The sequence below is a fragment of the Rhineura floridana genome, chromosome 7 (genome assembly GCF_030035675.1).
Source record: "Rhineura floridana isolate rRhiFlo1 chromosome 7, rRhiFlo1.hap2, whole genome shotgun sequence".
Lineage (NCBI taxonomy): Eukaryota > Metazoa > Chordata > Lepidosauria > Squamata > Rhineuridae > Rhineura > Rhineura floridana.
Genome location: NC_084486.1, coordinates 111,650,191 through 111,675,143, shown reverse-complemented (window position 1 = coordinate 111,675,143; position 24,953 = coordinate 111,650,191). Strand labels below are relative to the sequence as shown.

General features: G+C 40.6%; 1 protein-coding gene across 2 annotated transcripts in view; it reads left to right on the top strand.

Annotated features, from left to right (window-relative positions):
- DNER (delta/notch like EGF repeat containing) overlaps nt 1-24,953 on the top strand; it is a 213,232-nt gene that overhangs the window by 81,901 nt on the left and 106,378 nt on the right. For both annotated transcript variants that reach the window (XM_061636867.1, XM_061636868.1), the window contains exons 3-4: nt 396-490; nt 4,455-4,621. In XM_061636867.1, coding sequence (XP_061492851.1) covers nt 396-490; nt 4,455-4,621 — 262 coding nt within the window. The remainder of the gene's footprint in view (nt 1-395; nt 491-4,454; nt 4,622-24,953) is intronic.

Here is a 24,953-nt window from a genome sequence, read left to right as displayed (position 1 = left end):
CAGTATACACCTCTTAGTTCTTTTTTAGCCACAGCTTGCATTTGATGCCAAATGCATGGTGCACTGCAAAGGGACAATTGAGAGTAAACACAAAGGCTTCTAATTTTCCATTGCAGCCACAGTGTCCTGTGCCTGATGTCTTATGATGTCAGGTGAGTGACAGGTGGGCATAGGCTGGCCAAAATGGCCTTGCTGGCCAAATTGGGAAGCGTGGCAAGCCTAATTAGGCTTGTGTGCTGGAGATTCTTTGCTGTTGCCTTAGACAGTGGCTCAGAGTCCTACACTTTATCCTGATAAATACCTCCCCCCCATTTCACTTTTCCCGTGTATTATTTTTACTGTTTCAAAAGCATTGTGCATATGGAATGTCCTAACATTCTTTTCCCCCCCCCCAGATAATCCCTGATGTGGCTTGTGGAAATGCTAGCTCTAATAATTCTGGTGGGGGTCGCCTCATCTCTTTTGAAGTTCCACAGAATACATCAATAAAGTAAGAAATTGCACCACCCTAGAATTATTATACATACCTGTTTAAAATAATTTTGGTTGTTGAAATCATCACCATCACAAGTTTTTCCAGGAGTGGCAACAAGGTTGATGTTGTTGTTTTTACAACAGGTTGGTACAGTTGAATAGCCTAATTTTGGGAGATAAGCAATCTATCATCAGTTATGTTCGTTCCCCAATATAAGAATATTTTGGAGGTAAAATGTCACAAAAATATAGGGGACAAGCCTCATGGTATCTCTGATGTGAATAATAATAGAAAAAAATTCACTCACTCCCAAAATAAATTGGGCTATTCAAGTGTTCCAATGAAACAATGAAAAAACTAATTGGAACACTGAAAAAAATCTAGCTAGTTGCTGCTCCTTTGTCCCTGCTAGTCCCCCTGTTCCTGAAGCCAAAAGGTTCTTTCATTGGGTAAGAGGGAGGAGGTAACAGAAAGCAGATGGCCTTCTTCCAGACAGAAGAGTCCCTGTGGGGCCTCTTCTTATCTGCAAAAGACATGCAGATAACCCCATTCCACTTTCCCAAGCCACTTCCCCTCGGGAAGGAGAGAACAGGTGACAGGGCAGTATTTACAGCCAGGGACCATGAGGTTTGTAGTCCAGCAAAAGATGGAAAAGAAGACTGGATCAAGCTGTACGATCTCCAGAAGGAAAGGACACTATGCATGTCATTTGTAGCCAAACAGAGCATTCTTGTCTAGAACAGAGCCCTAGGCTATCTGTTTCCCCCCCTCTTCCAAGGCAGTTTTTTTGTGTGGGGGCTTGGGAAGGGGTAGTACTTGGTGGAAGCCTTAGTGAAGGCAAGGTACACTTAGTCAGATTTGGCCCCAAGTTGCTGGATCTGACATGAGTGAGGGCTAGCCCTGTGGTTCCCAAACTTTTCCCCCCCACAGACCACTTGAGAATTGCTGATAACTTGCCAGACCACTTAATGATTTTTCTGCCTGTTGGAGCAGTTGTAATGCGCTGTGCTAGATGGTGTATGATTTTTAATTGTAATTATATTGCTTCTTTTATTTCTTCTATTTTATTGCTTTACAATTTGCATTCAACAGAATTTATTCAAGAAAATAATCAATAAAAACAATATAAGAAAAACAGAATCAGTAAAAACAATATAAGAAGTAAAAAACAATAAAATATAGTTAAATATCAATATGAATATTTAATGTGGAAAAGCCACAACCCACCTGAATGAAGCTCTCAGAGACTGGTGGTTCACGGACCACAGTTTGGGAACCCAAGGTTTAGCTTATTTCAGCAGGTGGCTTTCTAATTTCTAGCTCTTGTTCCACCTGGAATTCTAACTATGTTTGGAACAGAACCTTCCAAAATAATAATCCAGTCATTGATGCATTCATTGCTGTGGAAGATTTAGCAGTGGAAAGAAAGTGGCAGAGGGTAAAGCCCCAGTGAAATGAAAGCCATTGATCTGGTCAAGAAAGTCTACAAAGCCCAGTTGATTTGAAAAAGCCAGTGGTTAGTTTGGAAACTGAAGGGTGACTAAGAGCGAGAGCTTTGTTTGCAGAAGTGTGAAGTATTTGCAGAAGTGTGAATATTTGCACTCAAGCCAAAACAGCATGATTTAATTAAAGCCATGGTCTTAATCTGCTGTGTGGATATACTGTGAAGATTACTACTCTGGAAAGGTGGGGCCATTATTTTTTTCTGCTGCTCAGAAAGTAATTAATTAATTATTAATTGGCAACTAGAGGCTTAAAAGGAAATGTGCTAAATTTAGCCCACTTTCCTTCCTCTCTGGCTCCTCTCTTGCCTACAATTCCTCTACTTCCACAGCTCCCTAGCAGTACCATTGGGTCCTTCTGTACTTAGGCTGATGTGGCGTCTCCCAGCTTCTGCCCTTCTTCCAGCTCCCTGTCTCCTTCCCCCTTTGTCCAGGCCTTTGCTGTCTCTTCCTCTCAAGTTTCTGAATGCCATTATCCATGCTGTTTTCAAAGTGTGTGCTTAAACTGGCCACTCCTGTTTTGAAGCAAAAGCAGTTGTGAGGAATGTGCTCCTGCAACAGTTTCATACTGAAAATCCTCGTGTTCCTGTAATTTCCATCCTCCCTAAAGGTGTTGCTTACTGCAAACAAGTGTGTGCGTGTGTGTGGGGGCAAATAGAAGTTGTGTGGAGGCACTTGTCAGCAGGAAATTGGCACAGGGCCCTGATCCACATTGGGAGCATGTTCTGCATCAGGGACCCACAGCTGCTTTTATTTCAGGATGAAAGTAGCCGGGTTAATGTGCCGTTTGGCCCTCTTGTCTCCCACTTTTGTCAGCCTTTGCTTTAGCTCCTTCTGTTCCTTATTCAGCTCTACCCAGGGCCTCTGCCTTGTAGCAGTAGCCCCTCCCTCATTAATTACATTTATATCTTAGCCTTCCTCAAAGGATCTCAAGGTGGCAGACAGTGTCCTCCCTCCTCACAATATATATTACTAATGGTTTTATAAATGTTTGAGTTTAACGGGGGTTATATTGTTTTCTGTTCATTGGAAATTGTATTTTTATTTGATCTTGTGTATAAGCCACTTTGAGTGGGTTTTACTCATTAAGGCATCTTTTAAATATTTCAAGCAAAGATTAAAAATATGCATTATATTATGTCATTGGTTTCATTATTGTGTTGATTGTTTTCTTATATGTTATGCTTAATTGTAATTACAAGTTATTATATACCTTTTCAAATACAATAAAAGGATTACGAAAAAGCAGAAAAAAATTCAACGAAAGAAAGAACCCTGTAAGATAGGTAAGCCTGACAGCTGGTGACTGGCCCAGGATTGCTCACTGACCTTCATGAATATGTCGGGACTTGAACCTGGGTCTCTTTAGTTTTAGTTCAATGTTCTACTACACTGGCTTTCCTTTTGTCCCTAAGCCCAGCTAAACTGATCTTTCACTACTTCTACAGATACCTCCACTGTTTGGCAATGCTATTTTGCTAACATATTTTCTTCCTGGCTTTCAAATAATTTGTGAGTTTTTCATGATGTCACAGCAGATCAACCAGTGACAAGCTCACCTAGTTCGTTGTAACATATTTTTGTAAATAAAATGTAGAACACAAAAAGCTCAGCAGATAATGATAGATTAATGTATAACAGGTGAACAAGTATGCAAAGTCTAATTTAAAATCATAGGAAAGACACAACTCTATTCTCCATGTAACTGACCCTTTTCCTAGTTCACAAGCCCTAAACTCAAGGCCCACCTGTACTTTTCACTTGATTTACAGAACAATTCTATAAATGTCTACTTAGAAGTGAGCCCCATTGAGTTCAGTGGGACTTACTCTCAGGTAAGTATGTACAAGACTGCGGCCTTAGGGAGCAATCCCATGCTTTCTGGGAGGTCAACCGAGGATCCATAGGATACTGCAGACCACGCTGTCTGCCACTGGAGATCTCCCCAGTGTGGTCCCACTCTTTCATCTAAGGAGCACAAAGTGGTATATACATGGTTCTCTCTCCCAGTTTTATCTTCACAACAGCAATGTGAGGTAGGTTAAGTTGAGAGACAGTGACTGGTCTAAGATAACCCAGTGAGCACCCTGGTTGAGTGGGAATCTAATCTTCTTCTGTTGGCTGCAACAGAGGGGAAAATTAAAACAAATTGTTGGCCCCACCACTTTATGAGCTGACAGGGCTTTGGATGCAGTGATGGTTCCTCAGCAGATTTCTTACCCTCAGGTAGATTGGATTGCTCTGTTAATGAATACTTTGGCCTTCTCTGTGACCTGCCTGACGATTCAACTGTTTGGGAAATACATTAGTTTAAGGGTAAAAATATTTGTTGCAACAAGTTAGCCCATCTGTTATTCCTGAATCCATCCTACCAATCATACTTGCTTTTTAAAAAATTATTGAGTGTTGTAGTATATACTAAGACATTTTCTTCCCTGTGATATGTTCAGTATTTTGAATCTTCTCTCTCTCTCTAGTATAAGACAAGATGCCACAGCTTCTCTTATCTTGTTGTGGAAGGTCACAACAGAAAGATTTAAGCAATGCTCACTTATAGATGCTTCAAGTATTACTCTTCTCCAAGCAATGGGTGGACTTGTCCTGACAGAGGAAATGCTTACGTTAGGAAACAACTATTTCATTGGTGAGTTCTGGTAATGCTAGATGTTTCAAATCACTTAAATCATTTATATTCCCCTTTTTGACCCAAACAGGATGTCTAAAATGGATTACGATACAGAATATAATAATTCATACACTCAAACAATAAAATAATAGCATTTGCAATAATCAACAGAGTAGCAGAAATACAGATAAACATATTATTGATTGGAACCGTTCAGTTGATTGTTCAAGTCAGGAATCACCAAACTTTGGGCTTGTGAGCATATTTGCAAATTGGAGAAGCTGTTGTGAGAATGCTGAACAGAATGCTTCATTCGAACCTAATTTAAATGGGGAAGGGATGGGAGGACCTTGTAGGCACTACAGAAAGCATCTGTGGGCACATGTGCACCTGCGGGTGCCATGTTGGCAAACTTTGCTTCAAGCAATGATTTGAAGGATTGAAACACATTCCATCCTCGTGGTTCTCCTGTGGCTGCACTTTTAGTTTTCTCTTTAGGTCAAAGTACAGTTTGAATAATCATAGTATGGTTTGTACTTGCCTTCCAATTCAGAACTGGAATCTGCAATCTGAAGTGGGTTGGAGAATTGTCTAAACTGGGACATAGTCAACTGTATGTAGAACTAGTGATTCCAGAGAGAAGATAAAGTTACACAGAGCTATTTTAAACAAGAACATAATAGAAATTTACATGTCTCTGAACCTGGGTTTGTATGTTGATTGAATTAAGTTTAAGGAGTTTGGGTGGCATTCATCTCAGTCCTACTTGGTGTTTGACCAGTTGAAATTTATGAACCTAAATTAGTCATGGCCATTAACTTCATTGGGTCTACTCTGAGTAGGAGTAGTCTCACTCTCCTATCATAGATTTCATCGAGAATTCAAACTATATTAAAAACTAAAGTTCAGAGCATGTTTAAAATATGGCTGGGGCTGATTGTAGTCAAGGTAATTGCCAGCAAATTGGGATTTATATATCTGAACAGTACAGAATTATTGTACAGTAGGGAGCCTCTTTTCGGTGGCCTGCTTTTTGGCATTCCGCTAATATGACGGCTTTCAATTAGAGCAAAGCCCCACTCATATGGCGCTTGTTCTGCTTTTAGAGCATTTTTCGGGCGTCGGGCACCATTTTATTGATGGAGTTCCTCTTTTCGGCGGGTTTCGCTTTTAGGCGGGGGTCTGGAACGTAACCCGCCGTATGAGTGGGGCCCTACTGTATCTGGAGCACAGAGATAAAGCATGAATATAAAACTAGTATTGTAAAATTATTTTATATTACAAATATAAACAGTGACAAGCAATTATGATTAGGGATCAGCACTGATTTTGGGGAGGGACTACAGTACTTCCTGTTGGTTTATTAGCTGGGCCATGTTTTGAAACATGTTCCAGTTTGCTTGAGCGCCAGTTTTGGATTACAAACATGCACATGTGCCACTCCATGCTCTGATAAAGACTGTTACGACTAGCATTATTTGGCGGTGTTACTCTTGACTTATGTATATATTTTTCATTGTTTATACCAATTGACTGAAATATTTCAAATTTATTTTTTGTGAACATGTCTAACAGCACATATGTATATACATTAGTGACAACTGAAGGAGGCCATAAGGTTGAAACACATTTGGATTTCTTTTTTGAGTTGAGTAATTTCAGGTTATGCTTGTTTGCAATTGTTTATATCTGTGATATAAAATAATTGTTTTGCCACTGTATAATATTATAATTATAATATTTGTATAATACAAAATACAAGCTTTGTATTATTTCATTCTGTATTTGAATATTTAGAACCCGGTTTATTGGCAATTACCTTGTTTGTGTTGTTGGGATTTATTTTGCTCAGTTTGTTCTGTGGGAATTGTAGTCTGAGACATCCAGAGGGCACTAGGTTGGGGAATGCTGTTCAAGAGAGCTATAACTGGCTATCATAGAAAACAGAAAGTAGGACTAGAACAGGGGTAGGGAAGCTGTTGCCCCCCAGATGTTGCTGAACTACAACTCCCATTATCTATGACTGTTGGTCATGCTGGCTGAGGTTGATGGGAGTTGTAGTCCAACAGGATCTGGAGGGCCAAAGATTCTCCACCCCTGGAGTAGAGGAATCCTTGGCCTGACCTAGCAGAGCCCCTCCTATGCATTTTTGCCTTGCACAAAATGGAGCAAAGCAGTAAGAATGATAACTGCAGCTTGAAGCATTTAACCACAAAAGGTTACACTTAATGGCAAGATGTGTGAATATGTTTATGTATATCATTTTAAGATGTATGAAAGACAAAAGTGGTTTGGAGACATTTTCTTTATGTACACAGACTTAATTAAATCAGGTTTGTGGGACAGATGGCTTGTTGTAAGGGGAACGTGAAATTGAAGTTGTGGTAATAATAGCACTTAATTCATTGTTTTTCTCAAACCCTTTTTCTTTTCGTAATGAAGAATGAACTGTTCAGTGATTTGTCATTTCTGAGACAAGTGGCCTCCAAACCACCAAGAGCAAGCCTTGCACCCAAACAGGCTTCCATTTGTAGATCTGCTGCAATGTGAACAGAGTGTGTGTGTGCACACGCGTGTGCTTTAGGAGGGCTTTTACTCATGTTCCTTTGCCCTGTGCTCTCCTTCCCTGTTAGTTGAAGAAACAGGAAATGGTATATCCAGACTCAATCTGGATACTTCTTCTAGGCATATTCTGGATATTTGCTTCTTCCCTCTACTGCCCTCTGCATGGCATTGCCTCTGGTAACTCCAGTCTGATAATGAGACAGGGCAGAATATATCAACTTCGTAATGCATCTGTGTTAAACGTTCCTTTTCCTTAGGTCAGAACAATGCTGCTTTTAAATATATATAGGACCCGAACAGATGTGATGCCGATCTCCCAATCTCTTTCTTTTTCTTTCAAAGTAGCCCCGGGCTGGGGTGGAGTTTCCTAATGGGAAAAGCAATGCTAGAGGAAGAGTGTTTATCCTTTTCCTGCATGCAGTTTCCCTGATCTAAGTTGCACTGCCTCTTCTTATCACTGGATTAAAAATAAAAGTGCTTGTATTTCCATCTCATGGGAATAACAGCAGCTTAGAAAGGGGTTTGTGGATGAAGGTGTGACACCTACTGTGTCTCCTGTGTGTACGGTGGAAGACAAATGTTTAGAGCTGTATCCAACATTGCTGTCCCACTCATGTAGTAGACTTCCACTTGCACAATTCATCATCATCATGGTTTATCTGTATGCTGCCTTGCCATAAGAATCTATGCTCAAGGCGGCTCACACCATGAAAAAAAGTTACATAATTCAATCAGTTGCAAAACAAAATCCAAACAATTGAACTTCCCCCCCTTTCTCTCTCCCCCATCCACTCTCAAAATCTGCTTCAGACGGTTGGGGGACTCTTTGGAGCAGATACTGGGGGAGGGAAGGGATAGCAAGGGGAAGTCCCATTGCTCACACAGTGCTGGATACAACCCCATACACATTCTTGTTTCAAATTTTTTTTTTGAAAGCTCTTCTTTTGCCATGAAAGCTACACTGAATCACAGTTGGACAGTTTGTGTACTGCCGATGTAGATTAACATGCAAAACAATTACATTATTTCCTTCTGCTATCCTTTTTTGTCTGTTACTATGTCTTGACTATGAAGTCTCCTTGGCAAGAGCTGACTTTGAGCACTTTCACATATCATGAAATTGCCTGCAGTGGTCTTAGTGCTCTATGGATCCATGTCCAACTTCATAATCCATAGGAGGCATTATCATACGAACGAAGATACTAGGGACTGATGGACTTACTCACACAGCCATTAGAATTGTTAGGCTGCTTGCACAAGGGTTAGAGACCTGAAGTTTTGTTTGTTTAGAATAGTTTCAGTTCTGCTCGTCAACCCAAAAGCTTTCTGAGCAGCTAACAATTATATATAAATATATAAATTTTATTTTTTCAGCCGCCTATCTGTCCGGGTTAGGGACACTCTAGGCGACGAACAACAAGAATAAAAGCAATACATATACATATCAACATAATCAAATTTTAAGCTAAAAAAACATCCGTTAATTCAGTTATAACATAAAATTAATCTGTCCCAATCTTGTAGGCCTGCCTGAACAGCCAGGTCTTCAAGGCTCGGCGATAGCTGGACAAGGAGGGAGCATGTCTGAGATCGAAAGGGAGAGAGTTCCAGAGGGTGGGGGCCACAATAGAGAATGCCCTCTCTCTGGTCCGTACCAGCCTAGCTGTTCTCACCGGTGGGACCAAGAGAAGGTCTTGCGAGGCTGATCTCGTCAGGCGGCACAATCGGTGATTCTGGAGGCGTTCCTTCAGATATACTGGGCCGAAACCGTATAGGGTTTTAAAGGTCATCACCAACACCTTGAATTGGGCCCGGTAGACAACTGGTAACCAGTGAAGATCTAATAATACTGGGGTGATATGATCCCAGCGACGGCTATGCGTAATCAAGCGTGCCGCCGCATTCTGTACCAGCTGTAATTTCCGGACCGTTTTCAAGGGTAACCCTACGTAGAGAGCATTGCAGTAGTCTAAGCGAGAGGAGACCAGGGCATGTATCACCTGAGCGAGCAGGTGGACAGGAAGGTAGGGTCGCAGTCTCCGTATCAGATGTAATTGATACCAGGCTGCCCGGCTCACTGCTGTAATCTGAGCCTCCATGGACAGCTGGGAGTCAAGTATGACCCCAAGACTGCGGACCTGGTCCTTCAGGGGTAAACTTACCCCATCAAGCATCAGGTCAGTAATTCCTAATTTCCTTTTATCTCCCACAAGTAATACCTCAGTCTTGTCGGGGTTCAGTTTCAGCCTATTCTCTCCCATCCATCCACTTACAGATTTCAGGCACTTGGACATGGTGTTCACAGCCAACTCTGGTGAGGATTTAAAGGAGAGATAGAGCCGAGTGTCATCTGCGTACTGATGGCACTGCAACCCAAAACTCCTGATGATTGCTCCCAGCAGTTTCACATAGATGTTGAATAGCATGGGAGAGAGGATAGAACCCTGTGGCACTCCACAGTGAAGAGGCACAGTGAATTATGACAAATGCAAAACAACAAACAAGCAAAACCAACAAACGTAATAAAAACAGCAGAGAATCATGGCATAAAATACTATAATTCAGTGTTTCCCTAGGTTAAAATCCCAAATATAAAGCAGAAGGTCTAAAAGGCCTGGGCAAATAAAGTAACCTTTCCAGGGAGTTTTTTTATAGTGATGATTTTTAAGACATCAGAGCTGGCACCAGGCAAACTTCCTTTGGGAGCGCAGACACCAGGCAAACTTCCATTGGGAGAGCATTCTAAAGACAGGAGGCCACAACTGAAAAGGCTCTGTCACCCCTACTCACCTGTGAAGGCAGGGGGACCCAAAGAAGGCCTTCAGACAAGGATCTAAATAACTACTCAGATTGACATGGGAGAAGGCAGTCCTTAAGTTATGCTGGTCCCAGGTTCAAGGTTAAAACCAGCACATTGAAATATGATACATTGTGGTGGAGAAGAGCTGCAACACTGCCTTCATGTCTTGGGCCTCAGATTATATTCTTTCATTCCAGTATAATATGCTGTTCAATAACAAAAAGTTCTCTGGGTGGTTTACAGTAAAAAAAAATTCAGACTCGGATGTGAGGGGGTTAAAGCACCCTTTGTTTCTTCTCTCTCCCACTTGCAGCACACACAGTCTCTCTCCTCTGACAGAGACCTCTGGGATGGTCCTCCTTGGCTGATGCCTGGCTAGTTTATGTTAAGAACTGTCCATTTCCTCTGTGTCAGGGTTGCATGTCCAAACTACAGGTTTGTGTGCAAACTGCACACATCATAACAGCTGGTTACAGGTTTGACAGAAACCCTGCTTCCTGACCATAGTCCCTGACACATACAGGCAGAAGGTGTCTCCTTCATCATAGCAAGGTTTAAGGGATTCATCCTGTGGAACCATGGGTGCTGCCATCTTTTTTTCAGTACAAAGTACATGGGAGGGACAGTATGTCCAGTCTCACTTGTATATCTGTACAAAACTAATTTGAAAAAAGGAGTTTGAAGGGAATTTCAAAGGTTGGAACCCGTGTACCTAATTTGCACTCCAACAGATAAAGTGAATTCCCAAGAGAAAACTATAACTATTTCTGGAATATCAAAAAAGGTTTAACACAGGAACCACAGAAGTCAGCATACTTATAATTTTAGCTTCAAGGCCACGGTTACTCTGGTGTAGAAAAAGAGTTCATATTATGTTGTGCCTCCCTCTCTTTTCCTTTATCCTCCCTTGTATGCTGCAGTATTGAGCCAGAGTTATGCATGCAAAGAGAGAAGAAGACTGCAGAAACTCTCATAAGGCAGTGAACTAGACCAGCCTTTTATCATAGGACCTCATCGTGTCTTTTAAAGCCCAGGACTAGCATAACCTAGTTCAATAATACACCTGTTTGACCATAGAAGATTGCAATCACTCTACTGTTTTGGTTTAGATTGTTGAATTCCTTTTTCTCCCCCCCCCCAACCCCCCCTCTCAATATAAAGATTATACTGAATGAAGTATATGTATATATTATTCCTCAAGATAAATTGAGTTTTAAAAAGCATTTTGTAAAATTCTAACGGTAATTAGTTGATTTTGTAGAAATAGACTTTCTTAGCTTCTTTTAATATTTTCCCACATTGAAATGAGGAAGATGTAAGAGATTAATGCAGTTTTTTTCTTTGATAGTCAGCCTACACCAGGTTCTTCCAAATAATTTGGGTGTGCCAAACACAAACTGTTAAGGAAGTAAATTATTTGCTTTAGTAGTGCCTCTTGGTATCTAATTAACTCAATTAGAAGATGCTGAGACACCACTGCAAGAAATTCAACAGGAGTCTGCACCAAGATGGTAATTAGCCAATCAAGTGATTCAGTGCACAAACAATATATGTGCTAGAAATAATGTATAGCATCTAGGAACAAGCATGTTCTGACCTGGTTATGCAGCTTGACAAAGCTGTACATAACCCAACTATGCTACCCTTACTATGTAGCTTTTGGTTTATTAGTTATGAGTAGTTTGGGGCTATACACACACAGATCATGGAAGAGATGGCGGCGGCCACCCCACCACAGCATCACTGGCAGGATGCAGAACTGGAGGAGCTGATTGAGACACAGCACAAAATGATGCTTACATGCTCCGGTGGGCATGGAGAGACTCTGTGTGGAGCCATGACAAGGATGCGTGCCCGGGAGAGGCTGAGGCTGGACTTCTGCCACCACTACCATGTCCTCCTCCTCTTGCTGCTGCTGCTGCTGGCCGCCCAACTAGCCGGTGCAGACGTCAACGTCGACGAGGAAGATTCGGAGGGGGCCCCCTCAGAGGCAGTTCCTCCTGGCCATGGGACCAGTCACTGGAGCTATAGAGACAAGGCAGAGTGGGCCTCTGATTTTCCCTATTGTGGGGGTCACATACAGTACCCCATCAACATAACGGCCACTCTCTTTGGCCCCCAGCTAAAGCCCATCTTGCTCTCTGATCACAACCTGCCTCCTGGAGAGATGCTCGTCCTTCAGAACAATGGACACACAGGCCTGCCGAGGTTTGAGTCCTGGAGCCTCGCAGCCAGCGGGCGCTCCCACCGCCCTCCCGCCAGGAGGAGGGAGAGGCAAGAGAAATGGCAGCAAGCCATTTCAGTTTTCTGACACTTTCATAGAGCAGGGAGGGCGGCTTACAGGCTTCCCTTGGTGAATTCTGACTTTTATACTGTGTTTATGTATATGGATATTGTTTATGTATTTTCCTTTGTAAATTAATTTGATATTTTTATTGTACCTTGTGTATTCTATTGTAAACCTCTTTGAGATCTTTTAGATAGTAAGCAGTCTATAAATGGAAATAATAACAATAATAATACCTATTTACAGCAAATTAATTTGTATGTGTGGGCTTATTCAAAACCCAGGAAAAGAAGAAGACCTCAAAATACACAAGGTTTTTTTTGTTAGATTGAGCCCAATGTATTTTCAAACAGAGTTCTTCCACAGGGGTGCTCATGAACAACCTGTTGGCATCTGCACACTGTTGCAACTTAATATGCCTTTTCTTTTTTTCTTTATTATGAACATTATTATTTATTACTGGGGTTGTCTCATTGTCTCACAATGGGTTTTTTTTTACATTTTATTTCTTCTTTGCCATACAAATATCAGAACAGTATAAAACAATACATAACACACAACAAAAGCAAGGAAAAGGGCATTAATCACATTGTTGCGTATAAAGAAGTCAATTTTGTGTTAATTGCCCTTTTTTAGTAATTGTTCTCTTTTCCACTTTGAATTTTTCTACACTGTCTTTTTAGAGTGGTCCATGTACATAGATACACATACATATATACACACACTCACATAACCCCATATACAATAAAACTTAATAAGATGCTCAAAATTTGACTATTGCATTTCATGAATTCTTTTTTCTTTTTTTAAAATCAACTTAAGTGTACAAATCAAAATCTTTGTAGCAATTTAAATGCCTGTTACAATGTACTGACATATAGCTTATACAATCAAAACATATATACATAGATAAATTAAAAAAGGGAGAAGAAAAAAATTAAAATGTTTCAAAATTATAATAATAATAATAAAAATAAATCAATACATAAAAAAGAAGTGGAGAAGAGAGTTACTACGATTAATGTAAGCTTTAAAAAGCATAACATCTGATACATGGAACGCCATAGAGATCTAGAAATTCACTGTTGGTAGACTGATTTAACGCAATAAACTCCATAGAGTACCCAAAGACATCCCTCCATAATGAGGCATGACTTGATGGCTGATAGAAATTATTCTCTCCCACTGCTAAATAACTTATAAACATTAACCATTTAATATGAAAGTTGTCTTTTTTTATTTGGATCCCACCTCACCAATCTTTGTTGCGTTAATTTTTCCATTAAAGCTATGTTCCATAGCTGAGAGTACCATAATTCTATTAAATTGTAATAAGTCTTTTTTCAGTGATGAGCAATTACAGTTCTTGCTGCCACCAATAAGGTTACTATTAGATCCTTAGAGTGCAGTGATAGATTATCTCCTTGGAAAATCGACAAGAGAGCCATAACAGGATCAGACTTGATATTCTGCCCTGTAATCATCCCAGTTTCATGAAACACTTTTTTCCAAAATGCCTGTCCACCACATGTCCACCACATATGAAAATAATTTCCAAGCTCTCCACACACCCTCGAACACCTCCGTGTAGCAGTATTATTGATTCTATGCAAAACTAATGGAGTTAAATACCACTTATGAATAATCTTATATGAGTTTTCTTGCCGTTTAACTGATATTGAATTAAATGGGAATTTAACCCATAAATGTTCCCATTTTACAGAATCAATCTCCATACTAACATCTTCCCATTGTTGTCATAGGTTATCTAAAGTCCCAGTAGTTAGATCTAGTAATATCTTATAAAATGATGATCAAGAACCCTTATCAGTGAATGATATTTCCACCAACTACTTCTGAAATGAAGTCAATGATTTCTGTCCCTGGTCCTCCACAGAAGGTATTGTTATGAAGTGCTGAACCTAAAGTAGCTGATACCAAGTACATTGATGTGGGTATAGTTTTTCCTGCATTTGTTTTATAGTAAGTGGAACTCCATTCATGAATAAGTCAGGTAATGTGTAAAACCCCTTCACCTCCCAACAAGCAAAGTTTGAGAGCTATAGTGGATGGTGAACAAATTGAATAATAGGAGTTGGCTTGAGATATCCAACACTTCTTCCACAATCTCTAGACAGACAAATGTGCTAATAAGAAGGGGTTATCTAGGAAATGAAGGTCTTTTTCCCTATATGCCATAAAAGGTAAAGATCTAATTTTTAATTCACAGCAGGCTGGGCATTCCATAGACAACCATGAATGATTCATATCCTTCTGAATTACCGGCAGCAAATTTTTAAAGTGAGCAGCATCATGATACAGTTTCAGATTTGGTATTTCTACACTCCCACAGTGCTGCCCTCTTAAATAGAATAGATAAAAGAAGTCTAGGCCTTTTCCCTTGATGAATAAACCTCAGTAACAAATTTTGCCAACTTCTTAATTTCTGTGTGGTGGTGGCAATTGGGATTGTCCTAAAGAGAAACAATAACTTCGGAAGAACAGTCATTTTCACTGCTGCAAGTCGGCCCATCCATGAAAGAGGCAAGTGTTTCCAATCCAGCAACAATGTTCTTATCTTCTTTATGGAAGGAGAGTAATTAAGTGGTTCCATGTTGCTTATTTTTTTAGGAATAAAACCCCCAAGATATTTGAGTGTAGAAAAGCAAAGTTTTAATTGAGTTTCCTGTTGTAGAATTGCTTGTAATTTTGGAGGCAAATTAAAACATAAAATTTCTGATTTATCAAAAATAATTTGTAAACCAGCCAGAAATCCATATTCCTTTATAATTTCAATGATCCTAGGAATAGCCTGCATAGGATTTGTTGCCAGAACAGCAACATCATCTGCAAAGAGATGTAACAGATGTGATTTACCCTTTAAGCATAATCCCTCAAAATTTGGGCTAATGGCTCCATTGCCAAATCAAAGGGTGATAGTGAGCAGCCCTGTTTTGTACCTCTCCCAATTTCAAACATCCAAGAATCTGTTCCATTTACCCGAGCACACCCTCTTGAACCCTCATATAGACTTTGTATTGTGTCTATAAAATTCTCACCAAGGTTCATTTTAAACAGGACTTGGAAAAGAAACTTCCAGAGAACATTATCAAAAGCCTTGGTTGCCTTTCCTCTTTATGCAAAACTGGCATCCATTGCTTGATCTGGGAACTTTTTTGACAGAATAAAAGTGTGTTTTGGGCAATACACTGCTGTCAGAAGATTAGGCTATCAATGCTTTGTTATGAATAGTTATCGATATGCAGTGCTTAAAGCTTTAAAGGTATGTATGGTGTATGGGACTATCCAACCAATATCCAGACATCTTCATTAATCAAAATAAGTAGCTTATCTGAGTTCAGTAAATCACAGAAATCTGTTGTCTCAATCCAGCAGTGATAGGTGCATACAAAATAGGCTTCTGCGCACATACCTCTAGCTAGAGGGTGAATTGCATTGAGCAAACAGGTGCCACAATGTATAATTCTCCAATTCATTCCAGCAACCAGAACTATATGTGTATAGCCCTATAAGAGAAGTAGGAGGAGTTAGTAGTTACAAGTTAGTGGTATAGAGCACAAGCATACATGCTGAAGGTCTCAGATTAAATCTCTGGAATTTTCAGGTCTGGGTGGAAAACCATTACCACTCAGCATAGACAGTACTGAGCTAGTTGGACCTGTGGTTTGAATCATTGCATGGCAGCTGCCTGTGTCACTGCCTAAGGGGCAGGGGGCTATATTCAGTCCCTCAATCTCTTTTCCTCTAACACTGGCACAATTACAAATTATTTTACAGGACTTCAAGGGTACAGCCCTGGCTGCTTCTTGCACATATTGTTGGATCAGGACCTATGTGCAGTGTTTTAAGAAGTAAGATTATTTTGTAGTCCATGTTTAAGATCCTTAGTAAAGCAAAGAAACTCATGCTAATAACCCATGAACATTCCCCCTGGCAATGAACTCTAGGCCAGTTTTGTAGCAGTTAGGATAAATGATTTGTTGTTCACTAGAACTACACTAGAAAACTACACTAGAAAAGACAATAATGCTGGGAAAAACAGAAGGGAGTAGAAAAAGAGGAAGGCCAAACAAGAGATGGATTGCTTCCATAAAGGAAGCCACAGACCTGAACTTACAAGATCTGAACAGGGTGGTTTATGACAGGTCGTTGATTCATAGGGTCTCCATAAGTTGTAATCGACTTGAAGGCACATAACAAATTTGTTGACAATTTTTTGTCAAAATTTGGACAGATTCAGTCTCAGTAGCTTGTAGCAACTGTATTGGTATGCTATCTGTTTCTGATGATTTGTTTCTTCCAAGTATTTTAAGAGCAGCTTTCACCTCCCATTCTAAAATTTCTGGTTCTTCATCATACAGTTTCTCCATGAATGAACCTGTCATTCTGGCATGTCTTTTATAGAGTTCTTCAGTGTATTGCTTCCATTTTCCTTTTATTTCATCTCGGTCAGTCAGTGTGTTCCCCTGTTGATTATTCAGCATCGCTACTCTTGGTTTAAATTTCCCTTTAATTACTCTAATCTTTTGGAATAGGGCTCTTGCTCTACCCTTTGTCCTCTTCTATTTCTATACAATAACCATTGTAATAGTTCTCTTTGTCCCTACATACTAGTCACTATATTGTTGCATTTAGGGTTTTAACCATGTTTCTATCTCCTTTTGCTTTTGCTTTCCTTCTCTCTTTAACCATTTTAAGGGTTTCATCAGTCATCCACTGAGGACTTTCTCTCTTTTTAACTAGAGGTATTGTGTTTTTGCATTCTTCCCTGATAACGTCTCTGACTTCACTCCATAGTTCTTCTGGTTCTCTGTCAACTAAGTTTAAAGCCTCAAATCTGCTCCTTATTTGATCTTTATATTCTTCTGGGATGTTATTTAAATTGTATTCTGGCATTATGACTGATTTGTTCTTCTTCTTTAGCTTTACTCTGATTTTTGATATGACCAGTTCATGATCTGTACTGCAATCTGCTCCTGGTCTTGTTTTTGCAGAAAGTATGGAACTTCTCCATCTTCTGCTACCAATTATATAATCAGTTTGATTCCTATATTGACCATTTGGTGATGTCCATGTGTACAGTCGTCTTTTTGGTTGCTCAAAAAACGTGTTTGCAAGAAACAAATTATTCGCTTCACAGAATTCAGTAAGTCTCCTGCTTCATTTCTATCTCCTAAGCCCCATTTCCCCACAATTCCTAGTTCTTCTCTTCCCTACTTTTACATTCCAGTCCCCCATGATTATCAGCACATCTTGTTTTGGTGTGTGATCAATTTCTTCCTGTACTTCTGCATAAAATCTCTCCAATTCCTCTTCTTCTGTGTTTGCTGTTCGAGTGTAGACTTGGATAATGGTTATGATAATAGGTTTCCCGTTTAATCTCATTGATATCACTCACTCAGACCTTTATTTTATTAATTTATTATTTGATTTATATCCCGCCCTTCCTCCCAACAGGAGCCCAGGGCGGCAAACAAAAGCACTAAAAACACTTTAAAACATCATAAAAACAGACATTAAAATGTATTAAAACAAAACAAATTTAAAAAACATTTTTTTTAAAAAGCTTTGAAGACTTTCAATTTCTTCCTGTACTTCTGCATAAAATCTCTCCAATTCCTCTTCTTCTGCATTTGCCACTGGAGCGTAGACTTGGACTTGGTTGGATGATAGGTTCCCCGTTAAATCTCATTGATATCACTCAGACCTTGCGTTATAGCTCTTAATTGTTTTTGCTACATCACTTCTCACTATTAAAGCAACCCCATTTCTTCTTAATTTCTCATTTCCTGCTTAAATTATTTTGTAGTTGCCTGATTGAAAATGTCCCATTCCTGTCCAGTTTAATTCACTCACACCAAGTATTGTAATGTTGATACGTTCTATTTCTTGCTTGACAATTTCTAACTTCCCCTGGTTCATGCTTCTCACATTCCATGTTCCTATTGTGTGTGTTGTACAACTCCGGACTCTCCTTTCGCATCTGTGTGCATCAGCCTCTGGGCTTCCTTTCAACTTTGACCCAACTGCGTCATTAGTCACAGTGCTACTCGTGGTTGTCCTTTGTTCTTCCCCAGTAGGTCGTTGAGTGCCTTCTGACCTGGGGGGGGGTCTCATCTTCCAGCACTATCTCGTGTTGCATTTTGGATACTCTGCTCATAGGGTTTTTGTGGTAAGAGGTATTCAGAGGTGGTTTACCATTGCCTTCCTCTGAGTTTGGATGCATCTTAGTCTGGTGTCTCAGCTTTGACCATTCTGCCTTGGTTGCCCCTGCTAGGAGTCTAGCCTCTTGGTCTAGACTCCTGACGGCATTGCCCTCAGCTTCTTCAACACTCTCAAACCCACTCATCATGTTAAGGTGGGCATCCTGGGGGGGGGGGATAAACGATAGAAGCAGCAAAAAAATGACCAAAAAAAGATAAATGATAGAAGCAGCAAAAACAAAAAAGAGTGGGAATTTGTTTGTTGAATTCAGTGGACTATTAACTGCAAGAAGTAAGCATGTGTCAAGCTCTTAGTACAGTTAAATGTCACTGGCATTGGCCAGTGTGGGGCAGCCATCTCTCCTCCTCCCACAATGCCCCAGGAATGAATCTATAACATGACTTGTGATGTTCCCTTGGGACATTGTGTTCTAAATACAAATTAAAGGACAGCCAAGCTACCTCTTGAAATGATGGAAAAGCTTCCTCCACCCCATTTCAAAACAGAGAGAGGAGGGACCTCAGCCACCTTATCTTTAAGCATAAGCCACTTCCAAAAGTTCTTAGAATTTACTCCCTGCTCAAGTAATCAAATATAAACCAGACATGCTGCATTTGGATGCCCCCTGCTCATTCTGCCGAATGGGGCCCTGGATGTGTGCCCTAAGGCCCTCATGGCACCACTGAGGATGAATTGTCCTCCAAAAGTGTGTGAGGCTTATTTAGTCTGCAAACCTTAGTTTATATAGCAAATACCTAGTTCAGTGGTTCCCAACCTGGGGGCTGGGACCCCCAGGGGGGCTGCAAAGTAATCCAGAGGGGGCCATGAACAGTAAAGAAATGAATTATTTATTCATTTTTTAAAAAAAGTCTTCACTCCCTCTACACTGTCTGCTTTCCACTGCCGCTGCAGATGACACCTCTCTCTTGCTCCAAACAAGAGGGGAGGCCTTTTGCTGAGGTGCCAGAGCGTCTTTCAGGTGCACTAAGGGCAGGCATCTGCCTATAAAATACATGGCAGATGCCAAAGGAGGCTGAGGGTGGAGCTACCAGGAAGAAGAGGGGATTACTATCACTGATCCCTGTCTCCTTGCACTGCCGCTACTGGCAACGCCCTTACTTAGAATGAGAGGAGAGGGCTTCTTGTGAAGCAAAAAAAAGCAAGCCTGCAAAGAAAGGCTGGTTTCCCCCTTCCTTCCTGGCAGCCAGCCTCCCTCCCTGGGGGGAGGGGGGTCACAATTTGTTTTCAGCTTATAAAGGGGGTCCTGTGCTCATAAAGGTTGGGAACCACTGACCTAGTTGTTAAACTATTCATTGTGTTGAGCTGGAAATTTGTTTTTAAGCTGCAAATGCATGCTGAGAGTTCTCTTCAGGGAGCATCACTTTCTTGATTCAGCCATTCTGTGGATATGTTGACAACTTGCATACTTGTTCCTATGGAACTGATCCATATGGCTTCTGTGCATTTTATCCTTGTCCTAAGATATGGCTACATATTGTGCTACTTATTCATTACAGACACCACAGCAAATATAATATTCCAAATATGGAAGAGAATTTCCCAAGAAGTTGAAATATGTAACTATTAAAAATGCAGGTACATTCCCACTGCAAAAGTTAAAGAATATGGGATTCAGGATTATCTGTGTTTACCATACAGCCATTATAATCTCTTTGGGGGGAAGCAACATTAGGATTAACATTTCGTAGAAAAGATTAGGGTTTCCCCCTCCCATCCAAATACCTCATGAGGGGAAAAAAAAGATTCTGTTTATATATTTTTTCTGTCTCCATTCTCTCATCCTGTTCCATAATTGAGGCAATTTGCATAAAAATATAATATTTGTTCCCTTAAAGTCCTGGCTGTTAAGTCTGACAGAAATCGTAATCTTATATGCATTTCAGTCATATTCAGTCGTGCCAACAGTTATGTTGAAAATAGGTTATGACTTCAGGTGAGGAAAAACAGCATGAGTAACAGGATTGCAGATTTTCTCTTGGTTTCCTTCATTTTTTCATTGATGATCACTCGTGGCCGAGTAAGATTGTCTTCCAAGATAAGGTCTTTACCAGTGGGTCCGTAAGTGACTGTGGAGGCCAATTCTGGATCCACACAGCCTCCCACAGTGAGGACATAGGTTTCCAGATGGAAGATGGTCACGATGAGGATTTGTTTGACGTGCCTTCCGCTTAGCTCGTTTGTCCTTTTCTCCCTGTATTCATGCTTCTTCAAAGTCCATAGCACCTTTGATAATAGCCGACCTCCATTTGGGATGTTCATGGGCCAAGACTTCCCAGTTGTCGATGTTCGTGTTACTTTTTTTTAGATTAGCTTTGAGAACATCTTTAAACCTCTTTTGCCTTTTATCTTAAACCATTTTCCATCCTTAAGTTGGGAGTAAAGTAGCTGCTTTGAAAGACGGTGATTAGGCATTTGAACAACATGGTCGGTCCAGTGAAGTTGATGTTGAAGGATCATTGTTTCAATGCTGGTAGTCTTTGCTTCTTCCAAAACGCTAACTTTAGTCCATCTGTCCTCCCAAGTAATTTGCAGAATTTTCCAGAGGCAGCGTTGATGGAATCTTTCAAGAAGTTGAGAGTGGCGTTTATAGATGGTCCATGTTTCACAGGCGTACAGTAAGGTCGGTAGTACAATGGCTTTGTAAATAAGCATTTTGGTCTCCCTGCGAATATCCCGATCCTTGAACACTCTACGCTTCATTTGGGAGATTGTGGCACTCGCAGAGCTCAGACAATGTTGAATTTCAGCATCGATGTCAGCTTTTACAGAGAGATGGCTGCCGAGATAGGAGAAGTGATCAACATTCTCCATCACACCATTAAGCTGGATCGATGGTGCTGCAGAGGGACTAGTTGGCACCTGTTGATGAAACATTTTGGTTTTTTTAATATTAAGTGAGACCCCAAGCTTTCCGTATGCTTCTGCAAAGACATTTAGGATAGTTTGAAGATCTTTCTCTGAATGTGCAGAGACTATATTATCATCAGCATATCGAAGTTCTACGACAGAGGTTGACATTACCTTACTTTTTGCTTTCAGCCTACTGAGATTAAAAAGCATTCCATCTGTTCGATATATGATTTCCACACCAGTAGGAAGTTTCCCCTCAATAAGCTGTAGAATCATAGCAATGAAAATAGCAAATAAGATAGGAGCAATGACGCATCCCTGTTTTACGCCTGATCCGACTCTGAATGGATCGCTCTGAAAGCCATTGTTGTCCAAAATTGTTGCTGTCATGTTGTCATGAAGGAGTCGCAAAATATTCACAAATTTATCAAGGCATCCAATTTTCAGAAGGATAGTCCAGAGAGCAATTCACAGTGTCAAAGGCCTTAGTCAGATCAATAAACGCCATATATAAAGGTTGATTCTGCTCCCTGCATTTTTCTTGAAGCTGTTGTGCAGTGAAGATCATGTCCACTGTCCCCCTGGAAGGGCGGAAACCATTTTGAGATTCGGGGAGGACATCCTCTGAGATTGGCAGGAGGTGATTTGTGAGGATCCTTGCAAGAATTTTACCTGCGGTAGCAAGAAAAAAGATACCTTGATAGTTCCTGCAATCTGTTCTATCACCCTTCTTAAAAAGGGTGATAATTATGGCATCCCTAAAGTCTTCCAGGATCTCCTCCCTCATCTAGATTTTTTTGATGAGTGTATGAAGTTGTTGTGTAAGTTCAGGCCCACCTTCTTTAAAGATTTCAGCAGGAATCCCATCAAGTCCACTAGCTTTGTTGTTCTTCATTTGATTGATGGCTTTACTGACTTCATCCAAATTAGGGGATACTGCAAGCTCGTCTCTAGTTTGTTGTTGTGGAATTTGCGAGAAGACCTCATCAGCCACGATAGAGTTACGATTGAGGAGGTCGTGGTAATGCTCTTTCCAGCACAGTGCAATAGACTCTTTATCCTTAGGAAGCTTGCTACCATCCATTGAACGTAATGGATTTGTACTGTAATTTGTTGGTCCATAGATGGCCTTTGTGGCATTAAAAAAGCCAGGCGTTCTTAAGTTCTCTAGTTCTTCTTTGGACCTCAGCCTTTGCACTGGCATAGATTTTTTCTTAGCAGCACAGTTAATGTCTTTCTGCCATATCTGGAAGGCTTTCCTTTTCTTGACGATGATATGTTCAATCTCATTATCATTCTCATCAAACCAATCCTGATGTTTCTTAGTTTGGCATCCAATAGCTTGTTCACATGCTGCAATAATGGATGTCTTCAGTTTAATCCACTGTTCCTCGACATTTCCAGGGAGTTCCATCGGTAGATGTTTCCTGAGAGTTGTTTGAAAACAGGTTCGCTTAATGGATGTTCATTTTACAGCTTGGTTTTCTTCCTTGGAGCCTATGTTGAGGGACAATATTAATGGCCATAGTGGATCGAATTAATCAGTGATCTGTCCAGCAGTCATCGGCACTTGTCATGGCCCTAGTGAGGAGTACATCACGATCTCTGGCATGGACAATTACGTAATCCAGGAGATGCCAGTGTTTTGACTGACGGTGCTTCCATGATGTTTTAAATTTTTTCTGATGAAAAAGTGTGTTTTCTAATAACAAGATTATACTCTGTATGTTTAGTCAGAAGTAGAATTCCATTCAGGTTGCTATTGCCAACTCCTCCTTTCCCAATGGTTTCTGGCCATAAATCAAAATCATGCCCAACTCTTGCATTAAAATAACCAAAGAGGATAATTTTATCCTCCTTAGGTATCTCTGATAAGATGGTGTCCAGCATGCTTGTTGATGTCATGATGTCATGGGGTTTTCAGAGTTGCACTGGTGCAGCACAATTGATGTGCTGAGTTCTAAATAGTTAGAAGTTGCAGTGTAATAAATTGCAAAATGTTTCAGTGTATAAGCTCCCTCCTAACTCCTCTCAGCTCCTGGTCAAGTAGCTATTCACCTCATCCAGGGCATTCCACACTCTTTTCTAAGCATGCTCAGTCCTCTTTGGGCTATTGGGTTTTTTTTTTAATGAGAGGGGGTTTCTTCCCTTCAATTTTAATTTAAATGATTTTCTGTACTTCTGCAAACCTCCAGGATCCCACCAAACATCCTTCCTCAGTGGCCCTTTTTGGGGAATCATTTTTGCTGGCGCTCATCACCTCAGTTTGCTATTAGTGGAAGTGACTCCTAAGCACACATTTCATATTTGCTGATACCAGAGGACTTGGATCTAAATTCTTAAGACAGGGATCATAGGCACATAGGAAACGACCTTAGTCCATCAGTCTATCTAGCTACGTATTGTCTACACTGTCTGGCAGCAGCTCTCCAGGATTTCCCAGTCTTACTCGCTGATTGAACATGGGGCCTTCTGCATGCAAAGCAGGTGCTCTACCACTGAGTTATGCCCTCCCATGACCAATGGGCGTTGTAGCCCAACTACATTTGAAGAGACACAGGTTCCCCGACCCTGCATTAAGAAGATGTAATGCTGGCATTAAGTATTGTCATGCTTGTAAATTGGTCATCTGTGAATTTATTTAATAGCAATGTCCATACAACATATGCGACTCTCATATCTAGTACCAAGTTGTTGTGAGTGTGAATCCTTGCAATGCTGCAGCTGGGAGCTATTCAAGGCAAGTGCAAAGGCCTGTGCATACCCACTGAGATTTCTGACATTATTTGTCCCTTGAAGGACAAACCCCTGTACCATATCACAAACTGCTTTTCAACCCACAGTTCCAGAAGCAGTTTCCAATATGGGATAAGGGGCCACTTGAGAAACAGAAAGCTGAAGCTTCTCACCCCCATCCCATGTGTAATCAGTTGTTTGCCTTACTTGAGCGTTTTTAAACAATAGTGATCTGTTGTAAAACATGAGTGAGAAGAAGGGAAATATCTAAGCACAGTTGATGGCAGCATTGGCCTGATAACACTTGCAGGGGCTGTTTTTCCTTTAAAATTTGTTAAGGGTTCGTTCCGCTTCACCTCTATATGGTTATTCCAGACTAATTACACATGCTTTGCAGTGCTTCTTATCTGTACATTTTGTTTTGAGAGAGAGAGAGAAGCTTGGAAGAGGACTTTGTATCTTCTTTTCATAACCACTTTAACTGTACCTCAAATTATCTAGACTAGCCAAACTAGACACAAAGTGGCAGATCCAGGATTGGATCCACCAATATCTCTTCACTCACCACATTCTTTGGCCAAAAGTAGTTGTGGGAAGCCCAATCTGGGTCTTTTCATGTAACTTTCCAAAGTTAAATGATCTATCCACCAAGCTGCTATTAGTTACATAGATACAATAATGGTACATAGCTCTCTCTCTCTCTCTCTCTGTGACTAAAAGCAGTTCTGGTAGGATTGAAATTAGCAAATGAGTTAATCCTCCTCCCCTCATACAGCACTACATCAGGTCCCAGTTCAAATTGCGCCCCCATGACTGTTTTTAATCAGATAGGAACATAGGAAGCTGCATTATCCCGAGTCAGACCA